Source organism: Aedes albopictus, chromosome 2 (genome assembly GCF_035046485.1).
Source record: "Aedes albopictus strain Foshan chromosome 2, AalbF5, whole genome shotgun sequence".
Classification (NCBI taxonomy): Eukaryota; Metazoa; Arthropoda; class Insecta; order Diptera; family Culicidae; genus Aedes; species Aedes albopictus.
Genome location: NC_085137.1, coordinates 39,336,343 through 39,355,290, shown reverse-complemented (window position 1 = coordinate 39,355,290; position 18,948 = coordinate 39,336,343). Strand labels below are relative to the sequence as shown.

Here is an 18,948-nt window from a genome sequence, read left to right as displayed (position 1 = left end):
ACCTGAGAGGCTCCGAACACCCCGAAAATTCCTCCGTAACGCTTCCGTAACGCCTCTGAATCACGCCGAAAATGATCTGGAACATCTTGAAATGTCCAAAAAAAATCCTCCTTAACCAAAACCCCTAAAAACGCCTCCATAACGGCTTTGAAACCAGCCTAAAATGCTCTGAGACTCCTGAAATGATTCCGAAATCCCCTTAGGACCCACTCGGAGCCCATGTAACGCACATGAGACCTTCGGACACACCCAAAAATGAACCTGTAACCTTCCTTTGCTCTCATCTGTAAACACCCCCTGGTCACCGTTGCAATAGTTCCTGTCATTATTTAATATTCTTATGCACAATATTGGTTCTGCGTAGCTCTCCCTCTTTTTATGCAGGGCATAAAAAAAGGTGCATAAATTAAAAGTGCATAAAAAAACATGCATAAAAAGAGGTTTTAGTGTATTAGATTTTCTTATGCACAATATTGTAGGCCATAAAAGGGGCTGTCCATAAACCACGTGGTCATTTTTTGGGAGATCCCTGGGAGATGAGATCACTGACACGGTTGAGCTCGCCACGAAACTGCAGTAACAGTGCGTGATGCAGGTTGCCACCGCAGCCATTAGGCTACGAAAAAGCCTTGCAGGTACACAGGTGGCCTTGGTACAGCTAACTGTGGCGGACGTTAAAAAGTCCGTCAAAGTAGGGAGGCTCAAAGTTGGCAGGTCAGTATGCCAACTGACCTTGCACGAGTCAGCGGAGACTTGTTTCAGGTGTCTGGAATCAGGATACAAGTCATGGGACTACAAAGGCTGTGGCAGGAGCAGGCTGTGTGCTTAGCTGGTAGTGCAGCCTGGGCACTGTTGTCCTTCTGACTTCAGCTAGACTGAGGAGGTACGTCCCGAGCGTCTGTTCACCAAGAAGGTGCGGCTCAAACAGCGTCTGTTCTGGCATACAGCGGCTGAGTAAGAAATGCTGCATTACGCCCAGCTAGATCCAAGATGGTAGCCCCATCAGCGTGATCATCCCAGCGTTGGGACGTTAAACAGAACTGTCACGATGGCCCTCTGGCGAGACAGGGGTGTTGGCGTAGGCTACTCGTAAAAATCCCCATTGCGAATAACATAGGGGGAAATACGACTCGATACAATCGGCAAAGACACACAGGACGAAATAAGCCCTACGATTGGAAACTTGGAACATGGAATTGCAAGTCACTTGGTTTCGCAGGATGTGACAGGATAATCAACGATAAACTACATCCCCGCAACTTCGACAACGTGGCGTTGCAGGAACTTTGTTGGACTGGACAGAAAGTGTGGAAAAGCGGGCATCTAGCGGCTACCTTCTACCAAAGCTGTGGTACCACCAATGAACTGGGAACAGGATTTATAGTGTTGGGCAAGATGCGACAACGTGTGATCGGGTGGCAGCCGATCAACGCAAGGATGTGCATGTTGAGAGTTAAGGGCCGTTTCTTCAACTACAGCATCATCAACGTCCACTGCCCTCACGAAGGGAGACCTGATGACGAGAAAGAAACGTTCTACGCGCAGTAGAGCAAACATACGATGGTTGCTCGCCGCGTGACGTGAAAATCGTTGTCGGCGACATGAACGCGCAGGTAAGAAGGGAGGAAATGTACAGACCGGTAATCGGGCGAAACAGCCTGCACGCCGTATCGAATGATAACGGCCAGCGATGCGTAAACTTTGCAGCCTCCCGTGGTATGGTAGTCCGGAGCACCTTCTTCCCCCTCAAAGATATCCACAAAGCCACCTGGAGATCACCCGACCATCAAACAGAAAACCAAATCGACCACGTTCCAATCGACGGTAAATTCTTATCGAATATAACCAATGTCCGCACATACCAGTGCGAATATAGATTCGGACCACTACTTAAGTCGCTGTATGCATGCGCTCAAAACTTTCGAAAGTTATCATCACGAAGTCGAACGCCTACGCGCAGCAGTTAGCAGTGGCCCTACCAACGGAAGAGCAGCTTGGCGCTGCTTGCTACACTTGAAGATGGGTGGAGGGATATCCGATCCGCCATAGGTAGTACCTCGGCTACAGCACTAGGCTTCGCGACTCCGAATCACAGAAACGACTGATACGACGGCGAATGTGAACCGTTGAAAAACGAGAATTTATTGTGTTGTGAATGCAGCATGGGCGAGAATGCTGCAACACTATACGAATGCGAATGAGGCACGTTACAGACAGGCGCGGAACAGGCAGAACTCAGTCTTCCGGATGAAGAAGCGCCAGCAGGAAGAACGAGATCGCGAAGCGATGGAAGAGCTGTACCGCGCTAAGGACACACGAAAGTTCTACGAGAAGCTTAACCGCTCGCGCAGAGGCTTTGTGCCACAAACCGACATGTACCGAGATAATCACGGGAATATTCTCACGAGCGAGCGTAAGGTGGTCGAGAGGTGGCGGCAGCATTACGATGAGCACCTCAATGGAGACGTTGCAAGTACCGAAAGTGGCGTGGTAACAGATCTAGGAGTATGTGCACTGGAGGAAAGACTTCCGGCCCCTGGCCTCCAAGAGATTGAGGAGGAGGTTGGCCGGTTGAAAAACAACAAAGCCGCTGGAGCAGATCAACTACCAAGCGAGCTTCTAAAATACGGTGGAGAAGTACTGGTGAGAACTCTACACTGGGTCATTACCAAGATCTGGGAGGAGGAAGTATTACCGGAGGAGTGGATGGAAGGTATCGTGTGTCCCATCTACAAAAAGGGCGACAAGTTGGATTGCGGGAACTACCATGCGATCACACTACTGAGCGCTGCCTACAAGGTACTCTCTTAAATGTTATGCCGCCGTCTATCACCGATTCCAAGAGAGTTCGTGGGGCAATATCAGGCTGGATTCATGGGTGAACACGCTACAACGGACCAGATGTTCGCCATCCGCCAGGTGTTGCAGAAATGCCGCGAATACAACGTGCCCACACATCACTTGTTCATCGATTTCAAATCGGCGTATGATACAATCGATCGAGAACAGCTATGGCAGATTATGCACGAATACGGATTCCCGGATAAACTGATACGGTTGATCAAGGCGACAATGGATCGAGTGATCGATTATCAGCGACACTCTCGAGTCCCTTCGAATCTCGCAGAGGGTTACGGCAAGGTGATGGTCTTTTGTGCTTGTTGTTCAACATTGCTTTAGAAGGTGTAATTAGGAGAGCGGGGATAAACACGAGTGGGACGATTTTCACGAAGTCCGTTCAGCTGCTTGGTATTATTGCTCGTAAATTTGAGGCGATGGCGGAAACGTACATCCGACTAAAGAGTGAAGCCAAGCGAATCGGATTAGTCATTAATGTGTCGAAGACAAAGTACATGATGGCAAAGGGCTCCAGGGAGGAATAACAACCGCGCTCGCCACCCCGAATTTATATCGACGGTGATGAAATCGAGGCGGTTGAAGAATTCGTGTACTTAGGCTCACTGGTGACCGCCGACAACGACACCAGCAGAGAAATTCAGAGGCGCAGGAAATCGTGCTTACTTTGGACTCCGCAAAACTCCGAATAAAGTTCGCCGTAACATGAAGTTAACCATCTACAAAACGCTGATTAGACCGGTTGTCCTCTATGGGCACGAAGCATGGACCCTACGAGCAGAGGACCAACTTGGAGTTTTCGAACGTAGGGTGTTGCGTACTATCTACGGCGGAGTGCAGATGGAAGACGGGACTTGGAGAAGGCGAATGCTGCATCAGCTGCTGAGAGAACCAACCATCATCCATACCGCGAAAATCGGGAGGCTACGGTGGGCGGGTCACGTCATCAGGATGTCGGATAGCAACCCGACTAAAATGGTTCTCGAGAGTCATCCGACCGGTACAAGAAGACGTGGAGCGCAGCGAGCTACGTGGGTCGACCAAGTGGAGGACGATCTGTGGACCCTACGCAGAGTGCGGAATTAGAGACAAACAGCCATGGACCGAGTGGAATGGAGGCGGCTTCTATGTACAGCAGAGACTACCCCGGCCTTAGCCTGATCGGTAAGGTAAGATAAGGTAAGAGACTAGTTATTGATAGACTTTATCTTTTTTTGCTTCCATTTATTGTACCATAGGAGAAAGTAGGTTGAAATATAGGTGATTATTGATTGACTATGATGTGAATTAGCGCGTATGACGAAGTAGGTTTTTACCCTATCGACCACGCCACCATCCTGACCCCGGGTTCAATCGCATATCAGGCGTGGTGATGACCTCATAGTATCAGTACAACTGCAAGTGGTGGACCTTAGATGAATCCTCGGATCAAAAAAGCGAATGTATAAATAACAGTTAGATAGGAAAGTGGAACCATCTCGACAGAGCTTCTATTTTGTGCAGATTCCTGCTTCATATAACTCAGTCAATTTTGAATCAATTTACACAAGTTTTGAAACACGATCAGATATGGATAGTATCAAGCTGTGTACAAAATTTCAAGTCAATTAGTTTGAAATTGACTGAGTTATAGAGAAAAAAATGCCCGAAATACCAGCCACTGCCCAAGTGGCTCGCTACCCTATATTAATTTAACGTGAAATCTGTGCTAATGCACGCCAGTGAAATATACAGGGGATGGCCAAAATGTTTGGGATAGGCAACTTTTTTTGTCTCACAAAAAAGTTCAACATGCTATAACTTTTCATAGAGTGCATAAAAAAATCTCAAATTTAGCCTGTTTGTCAACCTATTATATGTGCATCATTGTTACAAATTTGGGCTCGATTGATTAATCTTTCGCGAAGTTAGAACCGTTCGGGTAAAACACTATTTTTTAGACAACTCATTTTTGAGCTGTCATATCTCGGAAACCAGTGAACCGAATTGCACTTCTGTTCTCAAGTTATCTTCAATCAGATATATTGGAGCCAATTTAGCTTAAAGGAAGAACACATTTAGTAATTGTTGTGTGGTACTGTAAATTTCACTAATTTTCCTCTATATGGGTAAAAATTTCAACCCGGTATAACTTTATTCGTCGTGACAAAATATTACATTTTATAACGTTGTATTGAGTATCAATATATTGTTGATAAACGTTAAAAAATTCATTCAATTCGGTTCACTGGTTTCCGAGATATCACAGCTCAAAAATGAGTTGTCTAAAAAATAGTGTTTTACCCGAACGGTTCTAACTTCGTGAAAAACTGTTCAATCAAGCCCAAATTTGTACCAATGATGCACATATAACAGGTTGATAATCAGACAAAATTTGATATTTTTTGATGCACTCTATGAAAAGTTACAGCATGTTGAATTTTTTTGTGGGAGAAAAAAAAGTTGCCTATCCCAAACATTTTGGCCACCCCCTGTAGTGTGTCTCAGAGCAGATCACTCGACGGCTGTCAGTCTTCATCAACAGATGCCTGCAGTAGGGGAAAGAGGGGCATAACGCCCCGGCTAAGCATATGTGGTCATAAACCTCAAATGATGCATATTTTAAGGTCGTATTCTGCCTTGGAGAGCAGTTTACTCCTTTACCTAAGAGACTCCAACTTTTGGCCCGCGTGCCCACAAAATTTCCCATTCAAATAAACAATTCAAAAAAGTGTTACTTTTTAGGTGCCGGAAAACTGCAGGAGGCAAAACGCCTTTTTGGGTGAGGCAAAACGCCCGCTGGCATTTCCCGCTTTGACTTGTTGTGAAATACCAAGGGGCTCCATCGAACTCTACCCAGCAGCAAATGAAGGAGTAGAAGGCGCGTGGTAGTTTCATGGGTTGATTCCATATAATCAGCGCGCAATGTCTTAATTTCTGTGCGCTGCAAATTAGGGAATCTTTCCAAATGTGGAAAATCGTCGTTTTTCACGCTTTTCCTTCGACAATAGCAGCCGTTCTTGGGCTTAACATGCTCAGTTTGAGTTCTAGTTTTCTTGCATCTAACGGAAACCTCCACAATATGATGAAATCGCGTGAAGGCGTTTTGCCCCCGGGGGGCGTTATGCCCGCAGTTCCCCTATCTAATTCGTGCAAGGTGTGCTTAGAATTGGATCTCCTACGTGGAAATCCATCATCGATGTCGTCGAAAGGCGATAGCGACAGAAGTTCGTGAGTGAAATACATTCCAAAACATTGCAAGGAAATGTGTTGCAGTTATTAATAATCTGCAATCTCAACGGTACTTTCAACGCAATAGACATTAAGTACAAGAAACATAATAATTTGTGTAGCTTCTTCTTCTGAATTTGGCAAACTTTGAGCAACTTTCTTCCACAAAACCTCAGCCATGCCCAATTAGATCTGACTCAAGACTCAAGCATTCGTGTGTGTACACATCGACTGAATTCACACATATAGGGTATCGCGCTACTTGGGCGGTGGTTTTCTTCGTCTGTTATTTTCTTCTGTTTTCCACTGTAACTCGGTCAATTTTGAACCGATTGACTTGAAATTTTGTACACGAGTAGATACTATACCTATCTCACCGCATTCCAAGAATTGTGTCAATTGGTTCAAGATTGACTGAGTTATAGTAGAAAACAGACGAATATAGAAGCCACCGCCCAAGTAGCGCGATTCCCTAGCACGACGCACCACCCTTCTCTGCGGGGCTGCCGGGAGCAACAAGTTTCTTGTTTATGTTGTGGGAATAACCGGTCAAAACATCTTCGTTTGCTCATCTTCACTCTGTTCGTCAGAGCATCATCGCCGGGAAGCGTAAAACCAGCCCCGATAATGACGTCGCGTCGTCTTCGTTGTAGTTCGAGCATTACCGTGCGCTTGTTAGGGTGATTCAGTGGTTGGAGTTGATTACCATTATTTGGTTGTTTATGAGCTCAAGCAACAGAGCTAATTTGCCGTTTCTTAAGCTGAAACTTGCATTAGAGTTGTTCATAATATTTTTATACACCCTAACGATTAGTCAATGATAGGCTTAAAATTTTGGATGATTGAGTCGCAAAAGCCACAAAATTTTCAAAATTCACACTGCGCAATTCTTCTTACGCTGCAGATTGTGGTTACACTTAGTTCATTATTAACAATGCTTCATTAGTGCATAGAACGTTACAAACTGAGCCTGTTCAACACTTAAATCGTACTTCCGGCGTTATTTAGCAACTACCATATAATTGAATCCAGTTTCTACAATCGGATCTCGACGTAGAACTCAATCTACATATTGACCCACCCTCATACCCACACGAACAGATGTCAGCATCGAACCGGTTCGTCCATCGCGCATTGCTCTCTCAAAACAAGAGGCGCCTCCACCCAGGGTTGAGCTTCTTCCCGCTAAAAGACTATGGAATCTCTGCCATATTCCCTCGTTGTAGCCCTGCATTATTAGTCGGAAATCGCGTACGGTCTTCCGAGTCAGCGACATGCGAAACCTTGAAGAGCGGTAGTATCCCACGAAGATGTCTACAGGAATTGCCGTGTTTTTGTGCCTCCTGGGGCTGACTACAACAAAATGTTGGTTTATTTACGTAGAAATTTAAAATTATCTAGGCTATAACAAAGCTTGTCTGATTGTAGGTTTTAACTTCCCCAACGAGAAGCGGATCTCGGAAAGGAGTAGGTAATGCACTTTATCCGATAAAGTTCTAGTTCTCATCATCCTAATTTCTCCTGTGTAGAATGTGATGAATACCGGCAGCTAACGGTGAAAACATCGGCCCTGGTAACGCTCTCGCTTAAGCCGACCAAAATTAAATTCGACGATTACAAATGCCCCAATACAGTGGATTTGATTGTAGGCGGAGAACAAGCCCGGGTTGGGGAATTCCCGCATCAGGCTCTGCTCGGATACCCTTCGGAAACTAATCGGATCGAGTTCAAGTGTGGTGGATCGCTGATCAGCAAACGATACGTGCTCACTGCTGCTCATTGTTCCAAAGGCTCCGATATACCCACGGTGGTGAGGCTGGCTGAACTGGATCTGAGTGTCGACGACAAAGATCAGGTGGACTTCGATGTGGAGAAAGTTATCAAACACCCGGAGTATTCGCCAAGGCAGGCCTATCACGACATCGCTCTAGTAAAGCTCAATCAAGATGTCTTCTTCACAAAAATGCTTCGTCCGGCTTGTCTATGGACTAGACAAGAGTTGAATATGACTCAAGCGCTAGCCACCGGATTTGGTCGCACGGAATTCGGTAAGTCTTTGAAATCCACAACCCCAACTACAAGTTCCAATCAACCATTTCCATTCTAGCTGGCACTACCTCAGATCAATTGATGAAGGTTCAGCTGGATGTATTCGGCGCAAATGAGTGTAGTTTTCTCAGTTCAAGTTCAATGCAACGGAAGTTCCCTCGGGGTATAATCAGCGGTCAAATATGCGCCGGCAGCTTGCGTGACAATAGGGACACCTGTCAGGGAGATTCCGGAGGACCGCTGGAAGTGGTAACCGATCAGAAAGGATGCACTTTCCACATCATTGGAATTACATCTACTGGGGCCGGGTGTGGGTTTGCAGCGCCGTCGATCTATACACGAGTTTCCAGCTATATCGATTGGATTGAGAGCATCGTTTGGGCGGATGGTGTCTGAGAGGGTCTTCAGAGTGTTTTTCTTAGGTGTAGCCTTCATTGAAGTGGTTTGACTTTTAATGGATTTGGGTAATATTCGGTTTGAATAATAAAAAAAATCTGTTCATAATGCTCAATTTTTGTCTAAGTTAGATTATTTCTGCGAACTACCCTCCATATTTTTTTCCATGTTGTTCTTTTTTAGTCCTGAAAATAATAGCAAAAAAAAAAGACACAGAAGTCTATCAGCTGCGAAAAATTTGTGTAAAAATTCTTCAAGTTTTATGTTCTATTAGCAACTTTCTGGTTCAGGTTCAATTTTATGAATATGTAATACGTTTAGAAAACCAACTTTTCCATCACAACCTTATGATACCGCTTCAAGAAAAACTTCCGACCAAAGGACTATCCCAACTAACATTTATTGTGAATGTAAACGTCAACAAAGCGTCCTCAATACGGCTTGATGCTGAGTTATTGTGTTGTACATATGGACGGAAGCTTCTATGCAAGCCCTATACCAATGAATCTGGCGAACTTAATCCACTTGTACATGCTGTGCGATCAGCTTCTATGCCACCTAGTCATAGCTCTTTTCTCGGCTCCTATGTAACCACTAACTGAATAACATCTTGAGAAGGCGCTTTTTCAGCTTTTTCGCAGTAGTTAAATAATAGTTTTACGGCATTCCCAAATTAAACGATTAAATATAATTAGGTTATGGATACCGTGACGCAATACATGTGGAACTGAAATTATCACTTTTATAATTTAATAATTAAAGTACTTGCCGCTACTTGGAATCAAACTCCCGATCTCCGTATCCACTGGTCCCGATGATGTCCTCGATGCCACACAGCTATATATAAATAGCATAGAAAACAGCCCGTTTTGTTTTACTCCTGGTAAGGCTTTATAACTGTGCCACAAGAAACCTTACCCAACTTTATTTTGCTGCAAAAGCTTGTGAAACGTCAAACGCAATAATGTTTACATTGAACAAGCTGTGTGGTTGCGCCATCTGATTCTTCTTCACAGCTTCTAGCTGAAAAAGTGTTCTTTAAACGGCTACGAAGCGCTGATGTTTTGTGTTTTGGCAACATTACAAAACGTACTGTATAAAAGCAACTGTTGTAGTGGCTGGGACTCTTACTCGATTTGCACATCTTCCGCAAATCTTCCGGCATTGAATTAAAGTGCAATAAAAGCAACTCAAATAATTTCACAGCACAGACATGGATAGCTGTAAAGAATTTGTGTAGTAGCTATATATCCCGCTTAAAGTTTGTTTTGACAATTTTGTTTATATCCGACAAGCCGTGTTGGTAAACCAACAGTTTCATTACAGCTTCTAGCCGTAATGAAATCGCATAACGGCCTTCAAAGCGCTGCTGGTTTGGGGATTTGTCAGTATAACGAATTGTACTGTATAGTAGCAGCTGTTTAGTTAGTGAGGACTCCTATTCGATGTGTTCCGGGAAATCTCCCGGAGTTGGAATAGAGTGGAGTAAAGGCAGTCCCAGTGACAAGCAATGGATTTCTGAAAACCGAGTTTGGTAGCTGTATGGTGCTTGTTTTGCAGTCGTGTACAGTAGACGTTCGCTCGGTGCAAACGGTTCAACTGCAATGCTTTTTAACTGCAAGTCCGCTAAGTGCAACAATTTTGCAGTTATCGCACCGCTATCTGTCAAAAACGAAACGTCAACAGAGTTGCGATGTTTTTCAGATGCACTAAAGCTGCATTGCGATGTTTTTGAGTGCATTCTGGCTGCGTCCAACAACAATTGACAACTGTTTAACGGCTGTCAGTCGTTGCAGTTAGCGAATTTCATTCGGTAACTGAAACGTAAACATGTTGCACTTATCGAACGTCTACTGTATCAGCTTATGATTTATATTTGACTAGCTTTCCTTTTATTCAGCGTTGACTGCTTTTACTCGATGGTTACACAACAGAAAGTAAACGACTGAAGCTTATAGCGCTTTTTATGTTAGTTGGGTATATTTTATTGAGGTTTTTGAAGCCTCCAAAATTAATTCTTTTCAAAATACAAACTAATAACTCCATTTCAAAGCTCCGTAAGCATGTTAAGTAGGAAATGAGTAAGAATTTTCCCCAAAAATTTTTGAATTTGTGATTATCAGTATAGTAAGAATTCACCAGAATCTCGCTAGTAACAGAATCATTCCAAGAATTTTTTAAGGATTTAAAATTTATGTTGAAAACATCCCAAGAATTTCCCGCAAAGCTCCGTTTAAATCCAATACATGCTAAGCTTCGACTTACACGCTATAAAGTTTCCAACTATTTTAAAGAACTTCCTCAATTAATGTGCTTCAATAATATCAGTAAAGTTAACACACTTAATTCAGATTGCCGGGATATCAGCATTTTTCCATTCTTTTGCCGAGATTTGCACAGCCGAGTAATCAGCAAACAACAATTTTGCTGAGATCTCAGCATTTTTGACAGTTCATTGCTGAGCTTCGGCAATCGTTTTGCTGAGAGTCAGCTAACAAATGTCACTTTTTGCTGGGATATCAGCTGATAGTTTTACTGAGCAGACGGCTGTGCGCGTTTTTGCCGAGCCCGCAAATCTGTTTTGAGTGTGAACTTCGTAATCGGGTTCTGACTTGTGTGCATTCTTGTGTAGTGTGAAATCAACACACTACAAAAAAGGCTTCGATCAGAACAGATCGTTTCTCCATTGCGTTTGTCAGGGTGCGTGTCGCCTGTTACAAATGCATAATTCTGGAGCTCGATTTGAATAGGTCGTATGTGCTTTCATCGATATAAAATTCGATCAGTTGAATTCGCTTCTTATAGCGGAAACTGTTGGAATTTGACAAAATTTATACATACAAACGATTCCTTACAAAACAGGCTTTCGGTTTTATCATTAAAAGTCACCGAAATATCATCCATATTGCTACTATTACTAAAATAAACTGATCGAATCTTATATCGACGAAAGCACATACGACCTATTCAAATCGAGCTCCAGAATTTTTCTATTGTTGTGATTTTTTTCTGGCCTACGCGAACTGGTATTTGGCTAGCAATGGTGTAACATAGGGAAGCATAATGATATGAATAGGTGAGCTTGTTTCATATACTCCTACTTTATAATGAATGTTCAGATGAGTTTTTCCCGTACATCTGGGAAAGTGTGAATATTATGTCTACTGTGCCTTGAAGATTTATTTTTCTTGAACCCCTGACCCCTACTCTCTCCCCCACAAGGATTTCTGGATTTCTGGAGATTCGTTTCACGATTTGACATGCTGTCCTCCTTCAAGATTGTGGCTCTGCTATGGCTATTACTGTGTGAGCCTTTATTTTAAAGTTATTAGTATAATATTATATGAAAAGATAAAGAGGTTTTGTAACTCTTTGAGGAAGATTTCGTTTTCGTAATGTCGAAATCACCCAGAGGGGGTTTTCCCCCTTTCAAAATTTCAATAAAATAAGTAATAACAATAATAACAATAACTGTTCTGCCCTTATAAACACTTATTAACTTTTCTGAATTATCGTCACTGGCACTAATTTATTGCTTTGCACTTGTTTCAATCACGATACAAAACAAACTGAAAACAAACTGAAAATGTTGTTGTTTTTCGGGTAATGCCTGGAGCAGAGATGTCCATATCCTCAGTGAGGGAAAGAGAAATAGAAAATACACCACTCACGCTGTGCATCTGAACAGGAGCCCTTCTCTTATATGTGGAGCCACCACTGCGATTCGGATGCGCGCAAGCTTGGTGAGTAGAAATAAATCTCTTAGCTCCCTGAGCACTAGGCCACACAACAGTGCGGCGAGAGCGATTTAAAATTCTCTTCGGTGAAAGTGTAAAAAATCACCCGGGCGCGCGCTCCAGTGAGGTTTTTGCGCCAGAGTGCGCGCTGCGGTGAAACACCGGAGAGTTCTCGCCCCGGCGACACCATGGTGATAATTCGGTGACTGCTGGGTGAAAACACGGGAGAGCGCCGGAGAGCGATGCGCGCGAAAGAGTGAGCCACACTCGTTCCAAGGCGGACGAGCAAGAGCACGCACTAGCGCTTGGTCTACCTACCACCCAAAACAAGAGAAACTGGCTTCTTGGTGTGGTGAAAAATGTTCCTATCCCCAGTGTGGTCGATAAACTGACGCCGCAGTGAATCGCTACGGTGAAATGCCATCTCTGGCCTGGAGTTCATAGGCACAAGATGTGTTGAAAAATGGACAAATTGAGTGGAAAAATTGCGAAAAAAATCCACGTAGTTCTGGTGGGATTTGAACCCACGCAAAAAATCAAAAAGACAAAAGGCAAAAAGTCTCGACACTAAAAATAACATGAACTATTGTTCGTAGGCACGTTCAGAGAGTATTGGAAGTGGACACCTAAGGACCGAAGGAGATGGTGAATTGCGAGGAAAGAACGTGGGGTGAGGTGGGCGTTGGATTCAGGTTGACTTTCTACTTCACAGAATTGTTACTCGTTCTGTGGCGGAGTTTGTTAACGCGCCCTATCTAGCGAACTTGGGGAGACGTGGGTTCAAATTCCACCAGAACTACGTGGATTTTTTCGCAATTTTTCCACTCAATTTGTCCATTTTTCAACACATATTGTGCATATGATTTCAGACATTACGAATGTCAAACTGTGTAAGATCACAAGAAATTCCACGTAAACTTCTTTCGAACCTTCGGCTTCAAAAAGTCTCAGCGTATTTTAAGTTCAGAGAAAGCTCACACGCGTACCTGATTGAGCTCTACTAAATAATATCAGAACATTGAGTAAAATCCCACAGTAATAAACTTGAGTAATCACCGTGCAATATATAATAACCCAATTATTAAAATCCCACAGTGCCTAACAGCACATACATGGAGTGAATTCAATTCTCAGTAAGCGAAAAACATCAAAAATTATTTCAAGGTATTAGTCTATTTGGATTACACATGTACTAATGTCTCTTAATAATAGATTACTTTTGAGGACTAAGCGCATTTTTTTCATTTTTTCGAAGCATATTTTTAAGCAGAATAGCGTTCTTTTCAGCGACACAAGTGTACTTTTTGTGAACTCAAGTTCAGATGATTACTAAGAAAGTGAGCTGAATAGAATGCTATTCATCTTCTTTCGAATAGCTGAACTTTTGGCTGCTTGGGTAGGGGTGTCTGATAAAATCCTAACCGCTAACGGATCCTGTGGAGTATCAGGGTGCCCTCCACAGTATTTTGCCCTTACTGCGGTAACCGGAGCAATGGTGCAGTGGACCTTATTTATTTATTACCTACGTCTTAAGCATGCGCTATACAGACTGAGCAGTGAAGAGAATTGTCAGACAAAAGAGGCACAAAACAAGCAACAAAGAAGACGCGACGATTACTCTTTATCCCTACTGGTAACAGATAATGACATGATCTCAAAATTTTTTGTTGCAGACAAAACGGAAGCTGAATTTGTTGCGTACTTTTCAACTCGTGAATAATCAATTATTGCTAACCCAAAGTCGAAACTGTTTGATGATAGAGCTTCACCAGAGTTGCAGTGTTCGCCGACTCGAAGTTACCGTTCGAAAATCGCAATGCAAGGCTTAAAAATCTCTAAACTCGTGGTGTACGATGTTGATCCCATTATTGTCAAGTTGGGACAAACTTATGTCGCATGGGTTTGTTTGTCGCAACAAATACAGGTTGCGACATTGTCATTATTGTTGCGCGATGGTTGAATTTTGATTCACTGAGACTGAGTAAACTAAGACTAAACATGTACGTTTCTAATACTAATTTTAAATCTATCTCTGCTAACATTAAAATCGAAATCACTGACATTTAACAAATTAAAACACACTTCTAATCGATGGTTCTGACCAAACACGGTACGATGCCTATTGACCAAGAACAAGGAACGAGAACGAGTACGACGCACAGGATCGAGGAAGCAAGCTTGTTGTAGTAGATCAGGGCAGTCGACTCGATTATCTACATAAAATGTCGTAAGCGAACATTCTCCGAAGGAATACTCTGCGCGCTTGTAAAGTTTCAAGCTTGATCAGCTCACATCGGTGCTCTTAAGGGGGCAGCCTCATCGGACCATTCCAAGGAAGTCTTCGTAAGTCTTCGAGTTTGGTAAAAGCTTATCACTTTACACTTCGACGCTTATTACTTTACGCTTGTCTTGTTGTAAGGCGGCACAATCAAGAGTAGAGCTGATGATACGGTAGATTTTTAGATCGTCTGCATACAGGAGGTGATGTGAATTCAGTTTTTGGCTCAGGTCGTTAATAAAAATAATAAAGACAAGGGGCAAGGGGACCAAGGTGACTCCCTCGTGGTAAACCAGATGGAGTTCCAAAAGAGGCGGACTTAGCAAATTCCAGTTTTACGTAGGCATGTTCATGCAAGTACGAACTTAGCCACTTCACCAACCAGTTTGGAAAACCAAGTCGCTCGAGTTTCCTTTTATTCTTCAATCACTTAACCTAATTTACAGCTCTATTGTCCACTGGGGCACTGTGTGAGCGATTCCAATTGGAAGCTGTACATACACTTTGAACAGTGCCTAAATGTATTCTATTTTAATTGTACTATATCGAACTGATTACCGTTGCGCTGCTTTCACTGTCTACCCTATCATGGTAGAATGATGAACACGAGATATTGATGTGTGGCTATTGATTTTTCCTGTTTCCAGTCCGATTAAGGGTCCATTATCCCGAGCAGAAGGGAATACCTTACAAATACCGTGCGAAGAACAGCCTATAGTATAAGGCCTAAAATTGTTATTGCTTTGTTGTTCAATGAAATGTTGAAAAACATCAAAATAACAATTGAAAGTAAGTGAGCAGAGTTTGGTATTGATGTGGTATTTGTTGATTTACAATGAAAATAGCAGAAGAACAAGTTTTGGTATTACATCATAAAGCTATCGATCAAAGGTATAATTAAATAACAGGAAATAGTATTACTTTGTTATTCAATACCTACTGCATAACAAATACAGCACTTCAAATTTTAGGTAGGCATTAATTATTGAAATAACAAGACTTGTTATTTTCGAGATGTTATTTATACAAAATTATGGTATTCGTTTTTGTTATTTTGCCTCTTATGTCCGCCTAACGAAGGGCATGTCATAGGGCATGTATAGTGGTATTCAGGATTAATACCTTAATATGTTATTCAGTTGTTATACTTTTCTGTTCGGGATGGGTTGCCGTTCGCCGATGTCCAAGTATCCGGGTTCATTTGAGCCATGGGCTCAGAAGAGGGTCAGTGTCAGCTGCTCATCGGGGGAAAGAGCAACTGACGAAAGTTCCGGGGCTAGGATCGAACCCATGACCATCTGCTTATGAAGCAAAAAAAAAGCAAAAAGCAGAGAGTAGAACGTATCGACTGCTTCGTTGACGTTGTCACCGGTAAGAACCTCGTCCCAATTCGTCAATTGAGTTGTTTTGTGAATGAAATATTGCTATTTTCTATAGCAATTACATACATTACATACATCATGTGCAAGCTCCTGCTCAGTAGAAGCATCGTCATCGTGGTACCAAATCAAATGTGACAGATTGTAATCACCGACAATCACCACAGATTCGCCGAATACTGCCTTGTTGAGAATTTGTGCCACGCAATCAAAGTGTGCGATGAATTTCCCAGGGTCACTGTTTGGCCTCAAATAGATACAACAAACAAATATAGATTTGATTGTCAAGGATATCTTCACAACAACTTGTTCAAGCACATCGGATCGGTCAAGCTGGACTGCAAAACTCGCAACAGACTTCTTAACAGCGATAAGTACGCCACCCCATCTCTGCAAATGACGTGTGGCTCTGTTTCGATCACAGCGGTAAATGTTGTACATGTAGTTCGACCTTGTGTTTCTCCGAGACAATCAGATGCCCTTCTTTAGTCCCAAACTTGAGGCTAAATAAGGGCGGGATTATGAAGATGTTGTTCACTGCCGTAATTCTGCAAAGTGATGTAAGCGACATTGATAGTTTTTGCCCATTTTTTGGTTATATTGCATAAAACTCTTGCTCATCCTCTAAGTTTCTTTCCAAAGATGATAGAATACGACTAGATCTTGCATTCTTATACAGCAGGCATACCACAGTGTTATTTTTACACCAGATATAATATATAATGTACCAAGAAATATCGACATTTTGAATGGCGCTTACGTCACTTTGCAGAATTACGGCATAGTTTAATTTTTCACATACATGGTTTCGCAATATGCGATTTACACAGTGTATTCTGTGTATTCTCGCCTTTGGCGTTTTCCAAACGATACCGATCTGGTTTTATTGCTACTATTCTTTGCTGTGCTGTGACTGTGAAGAGTTAAATCTTGCCTAGTTTGGGTAGTGGCTACGGTTAGGATAGCTCAGATCAATCTTCAGCATTAAAGAACTTGCATTACTTAACATGGGCAACCGCCCAACCTTCATGGTATCTGCTAGAGAGGAAGTGTTAGATATAACGTTTTGCTCTAGTAGAATTAGTCACGAGCTGACGAATTGGCATGTGTCAGATGAAGATTCTTTATTTGACCATCGCTATTGCGCTTAGCAAGAAAAGTTTTAGTTTCACACTTTTACCGATCTGTCAGTCAGTTGTGCGCAAGGGTGAATCTCACATCATGGGCAGTATCCATATTTGCATTACTTAAAACATACCAAACCGGTATCGACCGCGTATGATCAGTACAAGACTGAATGCAACAAATAATGGCACAACCAATCGAATCAGCAACAATTCCAGAAAATATTGTTTTATTTCCGTTTCATTAAAACAATATCGAAAGGGACGATAATAAGTTAACTTACCTTTCACCACAAGTTATCAACAACAACAATCAGCCGGTGGGCGAGCGTCGATGTTTGTTTTGGTCACAGACAATCGAAACGTGCTGCGTGTAGCTTTGGCGCGCAACGACGTCGTCTGCTCTCTTGCTCCTGATTGGCTGCGCGTAACTGAAGTGGAGCTGCGCGTAACTGCCCGGCGCGCAAATTGCGCAACGAAAGAAAAACTATACAAAATATTCGCAATACATCTTTTTTGAACATTTAAATGTTACTTCGCAATGCGTTTTAGGAATCATCGGTCAACAAACTGGGATCTTTTTACTGATTTGGTTGCGGCCAAATTTCGTGGATACTCACCATCCATTGACACTACAAGTGATTTAGATGATGCCGTTAATACTGCAACGACCTTCATCATGGATGAAGCCCAAGGATATCAAATGGATTTACAACTGTTGTTCGATCAACATTGGTTTATGGATGTCTTGTGTGGTGGCTAAGTGAGAAATGGGTCTGATTACATTGTTTGATCTTGTTAATGTTAACATCTTCATAATATTCTGACGAATTATAAGTTATACATTTTTTTTATTTTTATTATATTTATATTTATATGATATTACTTATGATTCATTTCAAAAGTTTATTTTTGTTGTAAAACTATGTCCCCCAAGAATGCATTGTGAATACTTTCTTTCAATTGCTTTAAGAATATTTCTAAAAAAACGATTGTATAGTCATGATATTTTAAATGCAGGATAGAGTTTCTGTTTTAATTTTCAAAAACTTTGAGGATGAAACTAAATTTTTCAGTGAACACTTTAATGTTAATCTTGTATAAGTCCCTTAGGAAAACATCGTAATTATTTTCAGCATAACCTTTTGGGAATAGTTGAGGAGAAGGTATTGGCGTTTCTCAGTTTTAAGAGATACGGATCACTAAAAAAAACTTTAATCAGTTGGGGGAAGGTGCAAGTTACTTCTAAAAAGAGTCAATGAACCTTCTGGTAGGTCTATGAAATATATCAAAAATTAACTAATGATAGTAAAGAGGAAAGTTTATAAAAATCGAAGCTTTTTCTGGAACATGACTGGCTAAATATCTGGAGATGCTACTGTAAACTCGTATATGATCTTCTTCAAAAATCTCTTGTGAATTTAACAAAAAAAAAAACGAAATCAACTATTGGAAAACTGTGGTTGAGAAAGTCCTCTTTTTAGGGGAAGCCGTTAGAAGGAGGGTGTTAGTGTCAAAAGCCTACTTTCGAGTAAATGAGTTTTGAAGTTTTGCACCAATTTTTCATCCCATACAAAATATATGAAGTTTCAAAATCGACCCAATTTCCTCCGATTTATTGTAGAGAAACTCAAAAACATAATCTTAAAAAAAGTAAAAAACAATCTTAAAAACTTAAAATCTGAAGATTTTTTAATATGCTCAGCTCATAGTTGACAAAATGGTCACTTACACCCGTCTGCATCTGGGCCCCTCATTTGTGAATTTGTTTGACATTTTCAGTTTTACTCATAACGCAAAACAAACTACCTACAATCGCGACGTTATTAATCACCTTCATGCAAATTTGCTTCTGCATCTTCTCAGTTAGTTGGAATTTTCCCACCTCAATATTTGACCATCCTTCTAGTTCCAATTTA

At 42.0% G+C, this 18,948-nt stretch overlaps 2 protein-coding genes across 2 annotated transcripts in view; one reads left to right on the top strand and one right to left on the bottom strand.

The window, feature by feature from the left end:
- Positions 1–18,948, bottom strand: part of LOC109421171 (angiotensin-converting enzyme) — a 484,598-nt gene that overhangs the window by 41,751 nt on the left and 423,899 nt on the right. The window lies entirely within an intron of this gene.
- Positions 7,130–8,626, top strand: LOC115265556 (serine protease snake). The gene is made up of 4 exons (XM_029871148.2): positions 7,130–7,431; positions 7,495–7,533; positions 7,596–8,114; positions 8,174–8,626. The coding sequence occupies exons 1-4, from the start codon at positions 7,377–7,379 to the stop codon at positions 8,509–8,511; spliced, it is 951 nt and encodes a 316-aa protein (XP_029727008.1). The 5' UTR covers positions 7,130–7,376; the 3' UTR covers positions 8,512–8,626.